General features: G+C 48.2%; 1 protein-coding gene across 1 annotated transcript; it reads left to right on the top strand.

Annotated features, from left to right (window-relative positions):
• Positions 1-25: 25 nt before the first annotated feature.
• Positions 26-14,602, top strand: WHAMM (WASP homolog associated with actin, golgi membranes and microtubules). Its single transcript, XM_037053530.1, has 10 exons — positions 26-612; positions 1,483-1,656; positions 2,751-2,901; positions 4,380-4,549; positions 5,134-5,299; positions 7,686-7,873; positions 8,964-9,050; positions 9,230-9,325; positions 11,698-12,181; positions 13,682-14,602. The coding sequence occupies exons 1-10, from the start codon at positions 52-54 to the stop codon at positions 13,987-13,989; spliced, it is 2,385 nt and encodes a 794-aa protein (XP_036909425.1). The 5' UTR covers positions 26-51; the 3' UTR covers positions 13,990-14,602.
• The last annotated feature ends 409 nt before the right edge of the window (positions 14,603-15,011 follow it).

The following is a 15,011-nucleotide window of genomic DNA, read 5'->3' as shown; positions in this document are numbered from 1 at the left end:
CGGTCCCGTGGCTTGGGCCACGAGAAGGCCGGGCCGCTGACCGCCAGCACCATGGAGGACGAGCAGCCTGACAGCCTGGAGGGCTGGGTTCCGGTCCGCGAGGACCTGTTCGCCGAGCCTGAGCGACACCAGCTGCGCTTTCTCGTGGCCTGGAACGACGCGGAGGGCAAGTTCGCGGTGACCTGTCACGACCGCACAGCGCAGCGGCAGCGGAGGCGCGAGGGGAACCGGCCGGGGTCTCCGCCCAGTTGGGCGGGCCTGCTCTCGGCCGCCGGGCTGCGCGGCGCGCACCGGCAGTTAGCGGCACTGTGGCCGCCGCTGGAGCACTGCTTTCCTCCGCTGCCACCGGAGCTGGAGGCGGGTGGCGGCGCCTGGAGCCTGTGGGAACTCGTGTGGCCGGCGCGCGCGGGCCTCAGTGAGGCAGAGCTGCAGGAGCTGTGCGCGCGGCTGGAGCGCTACCTGGGCCTGGCCGCGGACGGCTGCGGCGGCGCGGCCGTGCGAGACGCGCTGCTTCCGGCCGACGGCGGCGCGCCCGACTGCGAGAGTCCGCGCGCCTTCCGGGAGCGCGCCCTGCGCGCGCGGTTGGCCGCCGCGGACGAGCGCCTGCACCAGGTACGCTGGCCGGGCGCCCTTAGTGTTCCTGGGCCGTCAGAGGGGGACCAGGGCGAGGGTGGGGGGTCTTCCACGAGGTGCAGACTCCACGAGGAGCAAGTTCACGGTTGGACGTGGAGAAGGGGGCGCGGGGTCACAGGTGCCCTTCACCTGCCGGGAGCAACCAGAGGGTTGCTTGATTGGGCGCGCGGGAGTCCCAGAGAGAGGAAGTGTTAGTAAAGTTAGAGCGTAGTTTTGTGCTCTGCTAGAGACTAGAGCCACCGTTTTGACTCTAAACGAGTCTCTCTGCTGGGGGCTTGGTAGCTCTAGGAACCTGAGGAGCTGAGAGAACCCACACGCTGAAGTATTGGGGGCACCTCGCTAATGTCCTTTTGAGATTCTAAAAAGCGCAGCATCACAAAACCTTTATTATCATAAAAGTGAAGAAGAAACGTCATCCACAATCTTCAACCCAGGAATAACCATTCTTAATATTTGATGAGTCTTTCAGGTCCTTTTTCTTTTTTAAAAAATTATTTTATTTATTTTTAGAGAGAAGGTAAGGGAGAGAGAAATAGATGGAGAGAAACATCAGTGTGTGGTTGCCCCTCAGATAGCCCCTACTGGGGACCTGGCCCAGGCATGTCCCCTGACTGGGAATCGAACCTGCCACCCCTTCATTTGCAGCCCGAGCTCAAATCCACTGAGCTACACCAGCCAGGGCTCAGGTCCTTTTCTATTAAGTAGTTTGTATGCAGTGAAGATACAATTTTGAATTCTGCTTTCCCTCGATGAATTGAAGTGTAGAATATTAATATTTCTTAGTTTTGTTTGGTGTGATCTTATAAATACTGTCCATACCTGAGCTTTATGTTCTTTTTTGCGTTCCAGATTCTTCAAGGGCGTGAAAGAGCCAACACCATGGTAGCACTAATGGAGGTTTACCGAGAAGAAGATGAAGCGTACCAGGAATTCGTTATCTTGGCAACCATGTTCTTCCAGTATTTACTGAAGCCGTTTAGAGATATGCGAGAATTTGCAACTTCATGTAAGCTTGATATTTTGGTATGTTTTCTTTATGTTTTTACTTAATCTGATTTACTGTTTGTCACATATTGTTTCTTCAGTCGCATTTAAGATTCTATCTGTGTTGGACTGTTAGGGTCACCCTTATGTTTAGATGAGATACATACATATATATATATATTTTTAATATTTTATTTATTTTCAGAGCGAGGGGAAGGGAAGCAGAGAGGGAGAGAAACATCAATGTGTGGTTGCCTCCCATGTGTCCCCCACTGGAAACTGGCCTGCAACCCAGGCATGCGCCCCGACTGGGAACCGAAACGCAACCGTGTGGTTCGCAGGCCGGTGCTCAATCCACTGAGCTACACCAGCCAGGGCAAGATGAAATACATATATTTTTTTAAAAGTGATCTAAAAATGGAAACATTTTACATAGATCATCTTAATACATTCAGATTTCTAGAGATTTTCAAGGATTGAATACATTCTTCGTTGATGACTTGTTTTCGATGTGATGCTTATTTAGCTTATTTTCTGCCTCTAAAAACACATACAGCTTCATCAGAAATAAGATGAAACTTTAGGGCCCTGGCTGGTGTAGCTCAGTGGATTGAGTGCAGGCCTGCAAACCAGAGGATCACGGTTCGATTCCCAGTCAGGGCACATGCCTAGGTTGCGGGCCAGTTCCCAGCAGGGGACACGCCGGAGGCAACCATACATTGATGTTTCTCTCCCTCTCTCCTTCCCTTCCCCTCTAAAGATAAATAAATAAAATTTAAAAAAAAAAGGATCACTTAAAAAAAAGAAACTTTAGGTAGCAATATCCTGGACTAATTCAGTAATTTAAACTTTAGTAGATGCTAAACTAAAGTTTTGTTGAGCCCTGAGACACTACTTAGAATAAGCATATTTTTCCCTCCATTATGCCCCAAAATATCCCTTGGTCTTCCAGGTGGTCCCCAACTTAGAGCCTTCTTCATTCTCTATAAGGAATTGCTGAATTCATGAAACTTAACTAAGTAGTAGCAATAAAAGTCGTTGAAATAATCCCTGTGAGCAATTTGCTTTCAATTTCCTAATGGCTATACATCACTCTTCTTCCTTACTTATGCGATTTCCTGTTCTTTCTAAAGAAATCCTTGGAGGAGGATGACCTGGGTCCTAAAAGGATAGTGGCCCTGCGGAAGGAAGCCCAAGAATGGACCAGACAGGCGGAAGCAGCTATAGTCTCTATTCAAGACATTACTGTGAATTATTTTAAAGAAACAGTAAAAGCATTGGCAGGTAACCATTTAAAATGCTACACTAAGACAGATGTAATTTTCATGTTATTCAGAACACATTTGAGTGTCTCTTTAGTACCAGGAGTAGGTCCTGGGGATTCAGCGTGAACAGACACTGTCCATCCTGCTGAGGGGAGATACATCTTAGCTACCCGTTCATCCGAATGCATGGGAAGTGGCTGTGGCCACAAGCCACACGGGGAAAATCAACATGGGGCTCGGGGAGCCTGAGCAAAACATTAGGCTCCATCAGAGTGGTCAGCGAGGGCCTCACAGAAGGGGCCGTTGCCCTGATACCTGAAGGGTAAGTGGAATTTGGGAGAGTAAACGAGTGAGGGAGCAGTGTCACAGGCAGAAGGAATAGCATGGACAAAGGCCCTCTGGCTTGAGGGAGCCCCGGGGCTGGAACAGAGTGCGGCCGCGTGGCGGAGCGTGCAGGCAAGACCGCAGGGTGAGACCTTGCGGGGCCTTGTGAGCTGGGTGAAGGGTGTTTGTTTTGTTTTACATCTTTGTTGATGGCAGTTCCAAAGAGGGAAAAACTTACTTTACTGTCCATCAGCCAGTTTGATCGATCATAGGATGTTCATGGGACAGAATACCACACAGCTACTAAGCATGATTCTCTANAAGGGTAAGTGGAATTTGGGAGAGTAAACGAGTGAGGGAGCAGTGTCGCAGGCAGAAGGAATGGCATGGACAAAGGCCCTCTGGCTTCAGGGAGCCCCGGGGCTGGAACAGAGTGCGGCCGCGTGGCGGAGCGTGCAGGCAAGACCGCAGGGTGAGCCCTCGCGGGGCCTTGTGAGCTGGGTGAAGGGTGTTTGTTTTGTTTTACATCTTTGTTGATGGCAGTTCCAAAGAGGGAAAAACTTACTTTACTGTCCATCAGCCAGTTTGATCGATCATAGGATGTTCATGGGACAGAATACCACACAGCTACTAAGCATGATTCTCTATTTCTATGAATCTCAAGAGTTCTATGATACAGGAGGTGAAATAGGATAAAAAGTAGATCTACAGTTATAAGTACACAATACAGTTTATTCTTGTATTATTATTAATTATGGTATTATTTTCCATATGAACAGTTGTAATTCTAGTTTGTCTCACACTGTAAAGAAGACTGATGATCTTGTGGGTTTCTTTCTTTCTTTTTTTTTTTGGTCAAACTATCTAACTTGTCTGTCTAGCTAGATATAGAAAGAGTCTAGAAGTATATGTACTGAAACATAAGAAGCAATTGCTAGTAGGTGAGATTCATGACTACTTTCCTTTTTAAAAACATCATGCATCTAAAATGTTATATCAAGGACCATGTGTTATTTGTGTGATAACAGAAAAGTCACTAAAACTAACTTTCTTTTAAAAAGGATGTCTTGCCGGTAATGGGGGAGGCAATAAAGAAATAACTAGCCCAGGATACACTTTTCACTTTTTGATGAGCTGTACTTCAGCCTCATGTTATTCCTTACAATTCGACAGGGATGCAGAAGCAAATGGAACAGGATGAGAAGAGGTTTGGCCAGGCTGCCTGGGCCGCGGCAGCTCCCAGGCTGGAAAGGCTCAAGCTGATGTCAGCGCGAGAGACACTGCAGCTCATGAGAGCCAAAGAGCTGTGTTTAAATCACAGAAGAGCCGAGATCCAGGGAAAGGTGAGCCGAGATCCAGGTGACTTTGCAGCAGAAACAGGCTTTGATTTTAGATAGCGTCTTTCCTTCCAGCCCCAGTCCAACACCAGCTTCTAGTAGGTGCGAGTTTCCAGACCAGGCTAGGAAGTTCCTGTTTGCTCGAGATGGTTTGCGATGCTGTGTTGTAGGCTTCACTTGGTAATGGCATTGTGCTCAGTGCTGAAGGTGCTACACTGTGAAGGCGACCCGGCACCATGCTCAGTTGAACCTGAGAATCCTCAGAGGTTCTTCATCCTCGGGTCTCAGGTGCTTACACATCTTCCTACACTGTCAGGACCTCAGAGCAGAAAACGCCACAAAGGCCTCCGTGACACTGATTTTCCTCAACACCTGAATGCTTCCATGTGTTTCAAGGAGGATGTAAAAGTATCTGTAAAAATGGTGAATGGGACATTTTTGTCTCATTAAATGAAATAGTGTTTCTTCTTGGTTTGCTTTTTTATATTTGGTGCTGAGCAAAGAATAGAAAATAGCTGAGATGCTTCGTAAGTTTCCTTTTAAGGTGCTAAATGTTATAACTTGCTCTTTTTCTTTTTCATGAAAACAAGATGGAAGATCTTCCAGAACAAGAAAAAAACATAGATGTTGTAGATGAACTAGAAATACAATATTATGAAGTTCAGTTGGAACTATATGATGTTAAATTCGAGATATTAAAATATGAAGAAATCCTACTTACCACACAGTTGGACTCTATTAAAAGACTTATAAAAGGTAAAATTTCTATTTATATATTAAAATGTTTAAGTTATACATTCAAGGAAGTACAGACCTTATTATCAATTGCTTCTCGTAAATTGTCTGAAATATCTACTGAAATTTCCTAGTTTCCCTTAAGTATTTTTATTATTCAAAAATATAGTCCTTGTTAAACATAGAGCAAAATAGAGGAAAACCTTTAATAACTCAGTTCCATCGGGTGGACATACTTAGTGGTAACAGTTTGCTGATTAGCTTTGTGGCCTGTTGTATATAAATATCAATTTTTTAATTAAAGCAATATATCCTGTTCAGTACCCTCTTTTTCCTTTAACACTCCATAACTATCATCCCACCTCAGTAAGTAACAAAACCTTCAAAAAATTTTAATGGCTGCATAGTATTCCACGGACTGGCTGTGCCGACTGATTTTCAGCCTTTCACTGTTGTGAGCAGCAGCGTAGCTCAGAAGCGCCCTGCAAACGGGTTGGGGCGCAGGGCAGATCCTCTCCTTGGAATGGGTTTCTCAGGGTGAGGTCAGCGGGTCAAGCGCCACGCCAAATTTACATTTGACAAACGTGTCAAAACAACCCAACAGCAATCATTTGATGTGCATTTTCCCTCCCCTCTGATATTTTCTAATTTCTAAATTTCCTACTGCCATGCATCGCAGCCCTCTAGGGAGGTTGTGCAAAACGACACGCCCATCGGCAGATTATGCAAATACCTGTTTCCCCATATTTTGCCCATTCTTTTAAATTCTCACCTAATTAGTAGGAAAAAAAGGCATTTTGTCATTTTTATTTCTTCCAGTTACAAGTGACGTTGAACCCAATTTTGTAGGTTTACTGGCCATTTTTTAAAATTCAGTGCCTATGGTCTTTGCATGTGTCCTTTACACGTTAAGGGTGCCACTCTGTCATTTGTTGCAAATGAATTCTCCCTGTTGTTTGCTTTTTCCTGTCTTGCAGAAACGGTTAGTTTTCACGAAGTCACATCTCCCCACCTTTCTGTTTCTGTGTTACCCCTGGCAAAGGAATCGAGGGTTTTTGCTTTTGGGAGCATGCCTGGCAAATTCCTCCTTGTCCCAAAATTGTGTCAATAGCTTACTTATTTTTTCTCTTAGTATTTTTCTGATTTTTAAGGGAACATGTAGCTCTTTAATCTAGGCGAAGTTTACTTTGACGTGGGGTAGGAATCGAACATCTCAGCCCAAGTCAGGGGCAGCCCCAGTCACTGCTGCTTTGAGTCACTGCCTGTCTCACGTCCCGAGTCACTGTATTCACTGTGATCCGTCTGCAGCTGTGACTTTCCTTCATTGAGTTGGGAGTGGCTTCTGGTGCGGGTGCCGCACCCTGCCCATTGTGCCTCGGACACACATCTCGGTGCCCGTGAAGCGTGTCCCTCCCTCCCTCCTCTGCCGCGCCACGGGCTTCCTGACGCTTCTCCTTTATTCTTCCAGATGAACTTTAGAATCCTTTTGACAAGTTCAAAACAAACTAACAAGTAAACAAAAACAAAACTCGGAGTTTTTATGGGGATTGTGCTTAAAATTAGAGATTAACTGGGGGAGAATTGTCATCTTTGCAATTTTGAGTCTTCCCATCCGAGAACATGGTATGTCTCTCCATTTGCTTGTGTCTTTTTTACCAGATAAACCTTTTTTTTTGGTATAGATCTGCACATTTCATTTACTCTTAAGAATTCAGAAAACTTTATAAAAGTTGCAGGTTATAAGCATTTTACATACTTAGGGAAAATTTTATTTGAAAAAGTTAATCTGGAAGGATGCATGTCAATTTATTAATGTTTTTCTCTGGGCTGGGATTCCAAAGGTTTGGGAGAGGAAGAAGAGAAGTTTCACTTTTTATTTACTGTGCTTCTGTAGGGCTTGAATTTGTTAACAATTAGCATGCGTGTATTTTTAAAAAATCAGTATGTAGTCAAGATGATACAGTGTTAAAGCACTTTATTAATGTACTGGGGGTAGGATGTAAGTTGCCTTCCTGGACGGCAATTTGACTGTGGTTTCAAGAGCCTTTAATATCCCTCTGTTTCAGGAAGTAGGAAAAGATGGACACAAAGCTCTGTATTCAGAGGTGTTCACAGTGAAATCGACAAAGGAACATTATGACAACAGAGACTGTTTAAATTAGAGAATACTGTGTTGCCATTAAAATTTTATTTTCATTATGTGGAAAATGCTCTCTTAGAACCGTTTATTGACATGGGTGGCTGTGTGTGTGCGCGCACACGTGCGTGTGGACGCACACGTAACTGTTCACAGGGGTCCTCCGTGGGTGTGGGGTGGGACATGATCTACACTCTCCTTACATTAAAAAAGTTCTGTGCGTTGTTTTCATAATGAAACACACCTCTACAACCATGAAATACTTTTTAGATAAACAGAATGAAGTAGTCTATTACGACCCGTGTGAAAGCCCGGAGGAGCTGAAAGTCATCGATCAAGCCATGGGGCAGCAGGACCGTAAGAACGTGGAGACCAGGGAGCTCCGCCGGCGGTGCCAGCAGCTGGAGCAGAGGCGGGGCCGGATCTGCGCCCGAAGGGCCTGCCTCAGGAGCAGGAAGGTGGGCGCCAGGCAGCTCTCGGTCCTGCCCTGCCAGGCAGTTCTTTCGTGAGAGATAAAGAGGTTTCGAAGATAAGGCTTTGAGCTTATTTTCTCTGTGTCAATACAAATGCCAGTAGCCGTAATTACAATATAGTAACAATTTTTTTCTTAAAGTGATTCTTTGTTTCTTACCGTATTGAAGCATTTATCATAATCTGCAGATTTTAATTCATTCAATAGCTATTTGTTGAATGCCTCTGTACATATACAGGTATTTTAAAGTCACAGTAAGTAAAAACTTCTAATAATCAGGTATAGGGAATTCTAAAATTTAGTGTAAGTTGTAGATTATAAAATCAGAGATAATATTTAGCTCATTTCAACCCTTATAGTTGGTGATTTTTTTCTTAGTTACTGCATGATTATATAAAAAGGTGACATGCTAAGAATGGTTAAGCATCATCGAAATACTGGTTTTTTAAATTTTTTTTTAAAGATTTTATTTATCTTTTAAGGGGAAGGGAAGGAGAGAAGGAGAGAAACATCAATGTATGGTTGCCTCTCGTGAGTCAATGTATACATCAATGTATGGGACTCTCGTGAGTCCCCTGCTGGGAACTGGCCTGGAACCCTGGCATGTGCCCTGACAGGGAATCGAACCACGATCCCTTGATTCGCAGGCCCACGCTCAATCCACTGAGCTACATCAGCCAGGGCCCTTGAAATACTGTTTTTAATATAATTTTTCAGGTGTGTGTAGGTTGGACATGCTTAGGCAGGTGTGTTTGGAAGTAGAATGACTATTTGTAACATTGTGAGGAAACGTGTGTGCTTTTCTCACTTGCCCTCGGTCAGAGAATTCCCCTTTTCATCTCTCAAAGCACTAACTCTGTGGCCCTTCTAATGGGGCCGAATGACTCCTGCATGTGCCCGTCAGCCCCTCACCACACGGCTGAGCAGGCAGCAGGAGCACGGGGCCTCTCCAGAAACCCCGGTTCACAAACACCCTACACAGCGGCCCAAACGCAGTGCTTTCTCCTTTTAACCTTGTACGCGGTAGCCCATGGTAAGAGTAAAAACCCTGTAGGTGACTGGTATTATTCCACCAGGATCAATGCAAAGAAAATCATCGGCTCCGATTACAACAGGCTGAAGAAAGTGTGAGATATTTTCATCAGCACCATAGTATTCAGATGGTGAGTTGCTAAAGAAAAGTCTTTTCCATTTGCGGAATGTGACACCCTGGTGTAACTGGCCCGGGCCTGGAGGCACGGTGGAGGTGGTGATGGGGGAGGGGGCGGCGACAGTGTGGGGGTATGGCCCCTTTCTCTCTGGAGACTTCCCTTTAAGGAAATGTCTATTTGTTTAAATATAGAAAAGAGACAAGTTAAAAGAAGAGGAGCAAAAGAAAAGAGAATGGATAAACCACGAACGCCAGAAGACCCTGCAGCGGTTGAGAGCATTTAGGCAGGTAAGTCCCGGCACTAACTGCCTTGCTTGCGTTTTCTGAAGCAGTAGATCAAGATCACCCGTCCTTGGAGAAGAGGATGAAGCAGGAGGAACAGATCGTTTGGAACACAAAATGTTCCCCAAATGCCGTTATTTTTTTGCATATAAATGAGAGCCAGCAATAGCAGAACAAGGAGATGTTTTGACCTTGCCGCGCCCTCCCTCCCCAGTGGTGCCGCCCCGCCGGCCCTGGTGCCCACTAGCAGGGAAGGGGGGAAACAGCTGCATCGCCCTCGGCTGGCTTCCTCCTCATCTGCAATGGAGAATTTGTAAAAATGCAATCAAGGAACCTTTGTGACATAAGTATAGTTAAGTGCTCTATTAAAACTGAACACACTTTTTAAAAAAGCACAGTTACTTATTTAAAAATAACATTGAGCTTGGTGAATGTAAAACAGAAACTTGTTCTCATCACACATCCCCAGAGGCACTGTCACAAAGACACACATTTACTGGTGTCCCCAGAGAGAAAAGAGCCTGCTCCAGACGAGCCTGGGGCACGCACGCGGGGCACGCACACGGGGCACGCACATGGGGCACGCACGCCGCGCAGGAAGCGTCTGCCTGACAGGGACAGGCCAAGGAGGGGTTCCCTGGAGTGAAACATCGTGCCACTCCAAGGTCAGCTTTCTTTCTGGGACACTTAACTGCTCCGACCATTACCAAGGGCCTGCCACGTCCCAGGCACGGTGCTAGGCACTTACGTTCTCCTGTTTTTAAAACGACCCTGTAAGATAGCCCCCTCGCCACTTCACAGATGACCCAGCAGGCTCAGAGGGGTCACTCAGGATGTACAGAACCAGGCCTTTCTGACCCCAGAGCCCTGGCAGGGACTCTCCAACCCACACAGGGCAGCACGTTGGGAGCAGCTGGGGACCTGACGCCCAGACCCACCCCCAGATGTTCTTGGTGGGGTGGGGGCTGGGCAGGAGTGAGGCGGGGAGAATGCACTGCCCCGAGCTACCCGAAGACCAGGCAACGCAGAGCAAACGAGCTGGCAAGTAACCGGCTGGTGAGCAGCCACCAGAGGGAGAGTAGTGAACGAAATCGGAATCGGCACGGAGGAAGGGATCCGAGGAACACAAGTCCCGCTCCCGAGACCTGAACCAGTCAGATCAGGGATCAGTTCCAAGTAGAGCTGGCACAAAGGTGGCAGGTTAGACAGCATCTGACCTCGGGGGACAGAATAAGGCCACCTAAGCTGTCAGCAAACGGGTACAATGAGTTTTAATTCTAACAAGTTGACCTCAAATGGGTTTAAGTTGCAGGGTTTGGGGATCTAAAAATATACTTTTACAGGGGGTGGTAGGAGGGAATGTGTGTGTGATTGAAATGTAGGGACAAGAACCTTCAGTTGCATGTGAAGCACCTGATGAAGCTGCAGGAAAACGCATGAGGTTGTAGAAAGAACGGTAGCATCCGCTGGAGACAGGGAGTTCTCCGTGTACCGAGAGGTGCCACGACGGAAGGGGACAGAGGACAGAAGGGGACAGAGGCCATTTGAGTGCATTCGGAATGAAGGACGGACCAGCCGAAGACCAGAAACGAAATCTCAGCATGTGTGGTGCTTGTGGAGCCAGAGAGCTGGTTTTAAATTCGCATTTTTTAAATTATAAGCTGTATTCTAAGCCTACATGAGAGAAGAAACCCATCATTCCTGTTACAACTATCATTTTGAGGTCCATTCTGCTGGTGTTTTTCACGTGGTTGTAAACTGAATACTGCATCATCCTCATTTTTTCAGAATGTTTCACTGCCTTTGCACTGTTTCTGTTTTTCGTGGCTGCCTAGTATTTTAAATTAATTCACTATAACTTTTTCAGCTAACTTCCTATTGTTCACATTTAGTTTCTGATTTTTCATACTGAACATATGTTTTTTTTTAAATATTTTATTTATTTCTAGAACAAGGAGAAGGGAGGAAGAGAGGGAGAGAAACATCCATGTGTGGTTGCCTCTTGTGCGCCCCCTGCTGGGGACCTGGCCCACAATCCAGGCCTGTGTCCTGACTGGGGATCTAGAGTGGCCCTTCGGTTCATAGGCCGGTACTCAATCCAGTGAGTCACACTAGCCAGGGCTGATATTTTTATATGCATCCTTCCATATCTATTTTATTATAGAGAAAGTATTATATGAAAGGCTATAAATGCTTATTCTTTCGTAGATTTTTTCATAGTAGCAGGAGTGGCTGAACAAAGTGGAAAGGAGCCACTCCGTGAACTAGAACAATCCATGCACAGAAACTCTGCCGTGTTCATTGTTTATAGAAAGTTCTAGCAGTTCGGTAGTTTGCATTTGTGGCCAGTTTCTCACACACCAGTTTTCTGTTTTCAGAGACGTCCAGGTCGGTCCCCTTGCCCAGAACCCGAGGAGGCTCCACACCTGCCGGGTGAACTTCCCCAGCAGACCTCCTCACCGCCTTCTCACACGAAGGCGGCCATCCCTCCGTCCGTCAGGAAAACCAGAAGTGCTCCCTCATCTGAGGTCAGTACCGTGAAGACCCCCAAGGCTCAGGACTGCCCTGGAAATAGCCCTGCCCAGACTTTTGTTCAAGGTGACCAGACACACTGCGAATCCAGCGAGGAGCTGTCACTCCCACCGCCACCTCCTCCCCCTCCCCCTCCGCCACCACCGCCTCCGCCTCCGCCTCCGCCAGCCCCTCCGCTCTTCCCTGCCGCGCCCTCTTCTCTATCTGCGAATCGTGGGAATCTGAATGTACGCGTCAGGACTTCAGGAAAAGATGATCAGCCTCTTCCTCTAGTGTGTGAATCACCTGCTGACAGACCGCATGCTATCTCAGACAGTTTTAACTGCCCAGGTAATCCGCCGGAATTCTGTACCCGCTCCCCTCAAATCAAAATCTTTTTCAAAATCCTCTGCAATCTTAAAATAGTCTACTGTTTGCTTCCTTAAATGGTACTTTTTGGCGGGGGAGGGGGGCAAAGTTAGTGTAGCCTACATCAGGGTGATAAACGCTACCTTCTCTCCAACAGCCATCTCTGCACATGTAATGGTCACATGACTCAGGAGCACTGAGGCTGTTACAGAATCAGCCTATTCCAGGGTTCTTAGGGCCTCGGTGTGCGTTTTGTTTCTGCCATTTGCATATTTGTTCAAGGTTGCCTTGAATTGCTGTTGCGTCTCAGAGTCCTTTGCAGCATTAACTTGTTGCATCTTCAGCAGAAGGCTGGCTAGGAGTTATTACAGAGGAGTGTTCGTCCGAATGTGGGGGACTCTTCCTGCAGACTGACGGGCAGACTGGGGAACCTTCCCGGGGAGAGCGTTCTAAGACGAAGTGGTCCTTTCTGCCTTGCAAATGCAGTGCACCGAACACCAAAAATGCCCTTTACTGTAAAACTGCCTTCGTACTCCTGGGGGAGCGTTGCAGTCAAGAGCTACAGTATTCAGTCCAAAGTGAGATAGTGTTTTGTGAGCCATTGCATGACCTTAAATTCTGAGCTGGAAAGGACGACTGATCCTGACTCCTTCCCCGGACGATCTCTACGTTAGTGGCCACAGTCACGCCCCTGTCTCCCACAGGTGCTAAAAGATTTCCCTGCTCAGGGGTCTCAAGGTGCCAGAGTGGGAAATAGCTTCTGCTCTCCAAGGCTTTGAAACGCTGATCTAATTTGTGTTTTGACAGCGTTTCACACCCTCGAGAACACAGCATGTAAATTACCTCGGGGTAACGTGGGTGGAACCAAAGACATCACATACGGGGAGCCGCGCCAGCGCCACCCCCGCAGGCTCACCGAGCTGCTGGTTCAAGTTTCCCTTTCAAGTCTTTTCTTGTGGGGAAACCTCCTCGCTTCATTGTCACACCGACTCCTTAGTCATCGCTGACGAACACCCAAGACTGCGGCTGGAGACGGGCAGCAAGGAGCACGTTCTAACCAGACGTGTTTTAAAGGGAGGGAAATGGAGGGGATGGAACGTCAGAGGCACCCAAGTCCTGCACGTGGGGTCAGGCTGTTCACACCCGGCCACGTGCCTCTCCAGGGTCACACGAGAGTGTCCCGCCTCCATTGCAACACAGGTGTCACGGCTGTGCCTCTGAGCGGCTGTGGAAAATAGGTGCTTAGGACAAAACATCAGTGGTGGAGCCATGCCGGGCTCTCACAGGGAGCTTACTTACGGATGGGTGGCCTTTCAAGCAGATAATGAAAACGTGCATTAGATGGGACGATGCTCATTTGTTTAAGTCATGGCATTAGCTGATGTGACCTTAACGCCTTTAACTCACACAGAAACGTCCCGGCGTCTTGGGCAGAAAGAGTATGCGTTCCTGACAGTACTTGCTCTGTTGACTCGGTTTCAGGGTCTATGGATGAAGTGCTGGACTCCTTAAGGCGGGGCAGACCCCCTGTCCAGAAGGCGGAAGCCCCTGCCGCGGCCCCTCCTCGCACCTCAGTCAACGAGCACATTCTGGCAGCCATCAGGCAGGGCGTCAGACTGCGGAAGGTTCACCCTGAGGTGAAGGTCGGCCTGAGCCCCGGCAGTAAGCCCCCCAGCGACCTGGAGAGGAGCATCCAGGCTGCGCTCCAGAGAATCAAGAGAGTGTCTGCTGACTCGGAAGAGGAGGACAACGAGGAGGAGGAGGGTGGCCCTGGTGAGTGGGACCACTAAGCTCTACTGCAAGGCCAAGGGCGCTGCCCTGTGGGCTGGAGAGAAGCCATAGGGGCCCGAGGCCTGTTCTTGAAAAGCATGGGAACAGGGCAGACTGGCCACACGACACTGGACGGGCGGCAGGGCTGTGTGTGATGTCGCAGCTGCGATTTAATGCTGTGGCCCTTAGCACCCCGGATGTGGCCCTGGCTGCAGTGGCTCCGTGGACTGGAGCTGGCCTGTGAACCAAAAGGTTCGATTTTGGGGGTGAAATCGAACCTAAGTGCCTGGGATGCCCTCCGCCCTCTGCCTCCAGGTCCCAGCAAATCCACACCATCCTTCAGCCTCAACCCCCAGCTTCCCCCTCTCCCACATCTGCCCTGACCCCTCGATCTCCTACACCGCCACCTTGTCCTGGTCTGCAGCCAGGCTGTAACCAGCAGCATCGTTATGGACAGTCCTGGAGGGGGAAGGAGGAGCGGGGCCGTCAGACTCACTCGTTCACCAGCTCCCTCTCCAGGAGGTAGACTGGGAATGAGGCGGGCGGCGGCCGGGGCTGGAGCCCACAGGTGTCTGACGGATGACCTCCCGTCAAGTGAACCGTGTAGTTGAGTGAATTTGCTGGCCTGTGAACCAAAAGGTTCAATTTCCGGTCAGGGCACCTGCCGGGGTTGTGGACCAGGTCCGGGGTTGTGGATGTTTCTCTCCCTCTGTTTCTGCCTCCCTCCTCTTCTCCCTAAAAGTAAATAAAAAGAAAGCCCACAGAAGCAGAGAATGGCTGACCTGCACACGCCAAACTAAGAACCCACAGTCCAGTGGCCGGCCCGGGAGAGCGAGCTTTCTGTCCCCCCGGGGGCGCTCTCCAGGCACTCCCTCGTCCTGAGAAACCGTTACGCGGTGAGGCGCCCTGCCGGATGACGGGCGTCCCGGGTGTGCTGGCGCAGCTCCCTCCGACCGAAGGGTTTGAACATCGCTTCGGCAATAATTGGAATACGTTGCTTATATTCAGGAATTATTTTAAATGAAATGTATTTTATGTATCA

The sequence above is a fragment of the Sturnira hondurensis genome, unplaced genomic scaffold (assembly GCF_014824575.4).
Source record: "Sturnira hondurensis isolate 20B ecotype Veracruz unplaced genomic scaffold, ASM1482457v3 Scaffold0007865, whole genome shotgun sequence".
Classification (NCBI taxonomy): domain Eukaryota; kingdom Metazoa; phylum Chordata; class Mammalia; order Chiroptera; family Phyllostomidae; genus Sturnira; species Sturnira hondurensis.
Note: the sequence above shows the minus strand (reverse complement) of the source record. Positions and strands in the feature narration are given on the sequence as shown.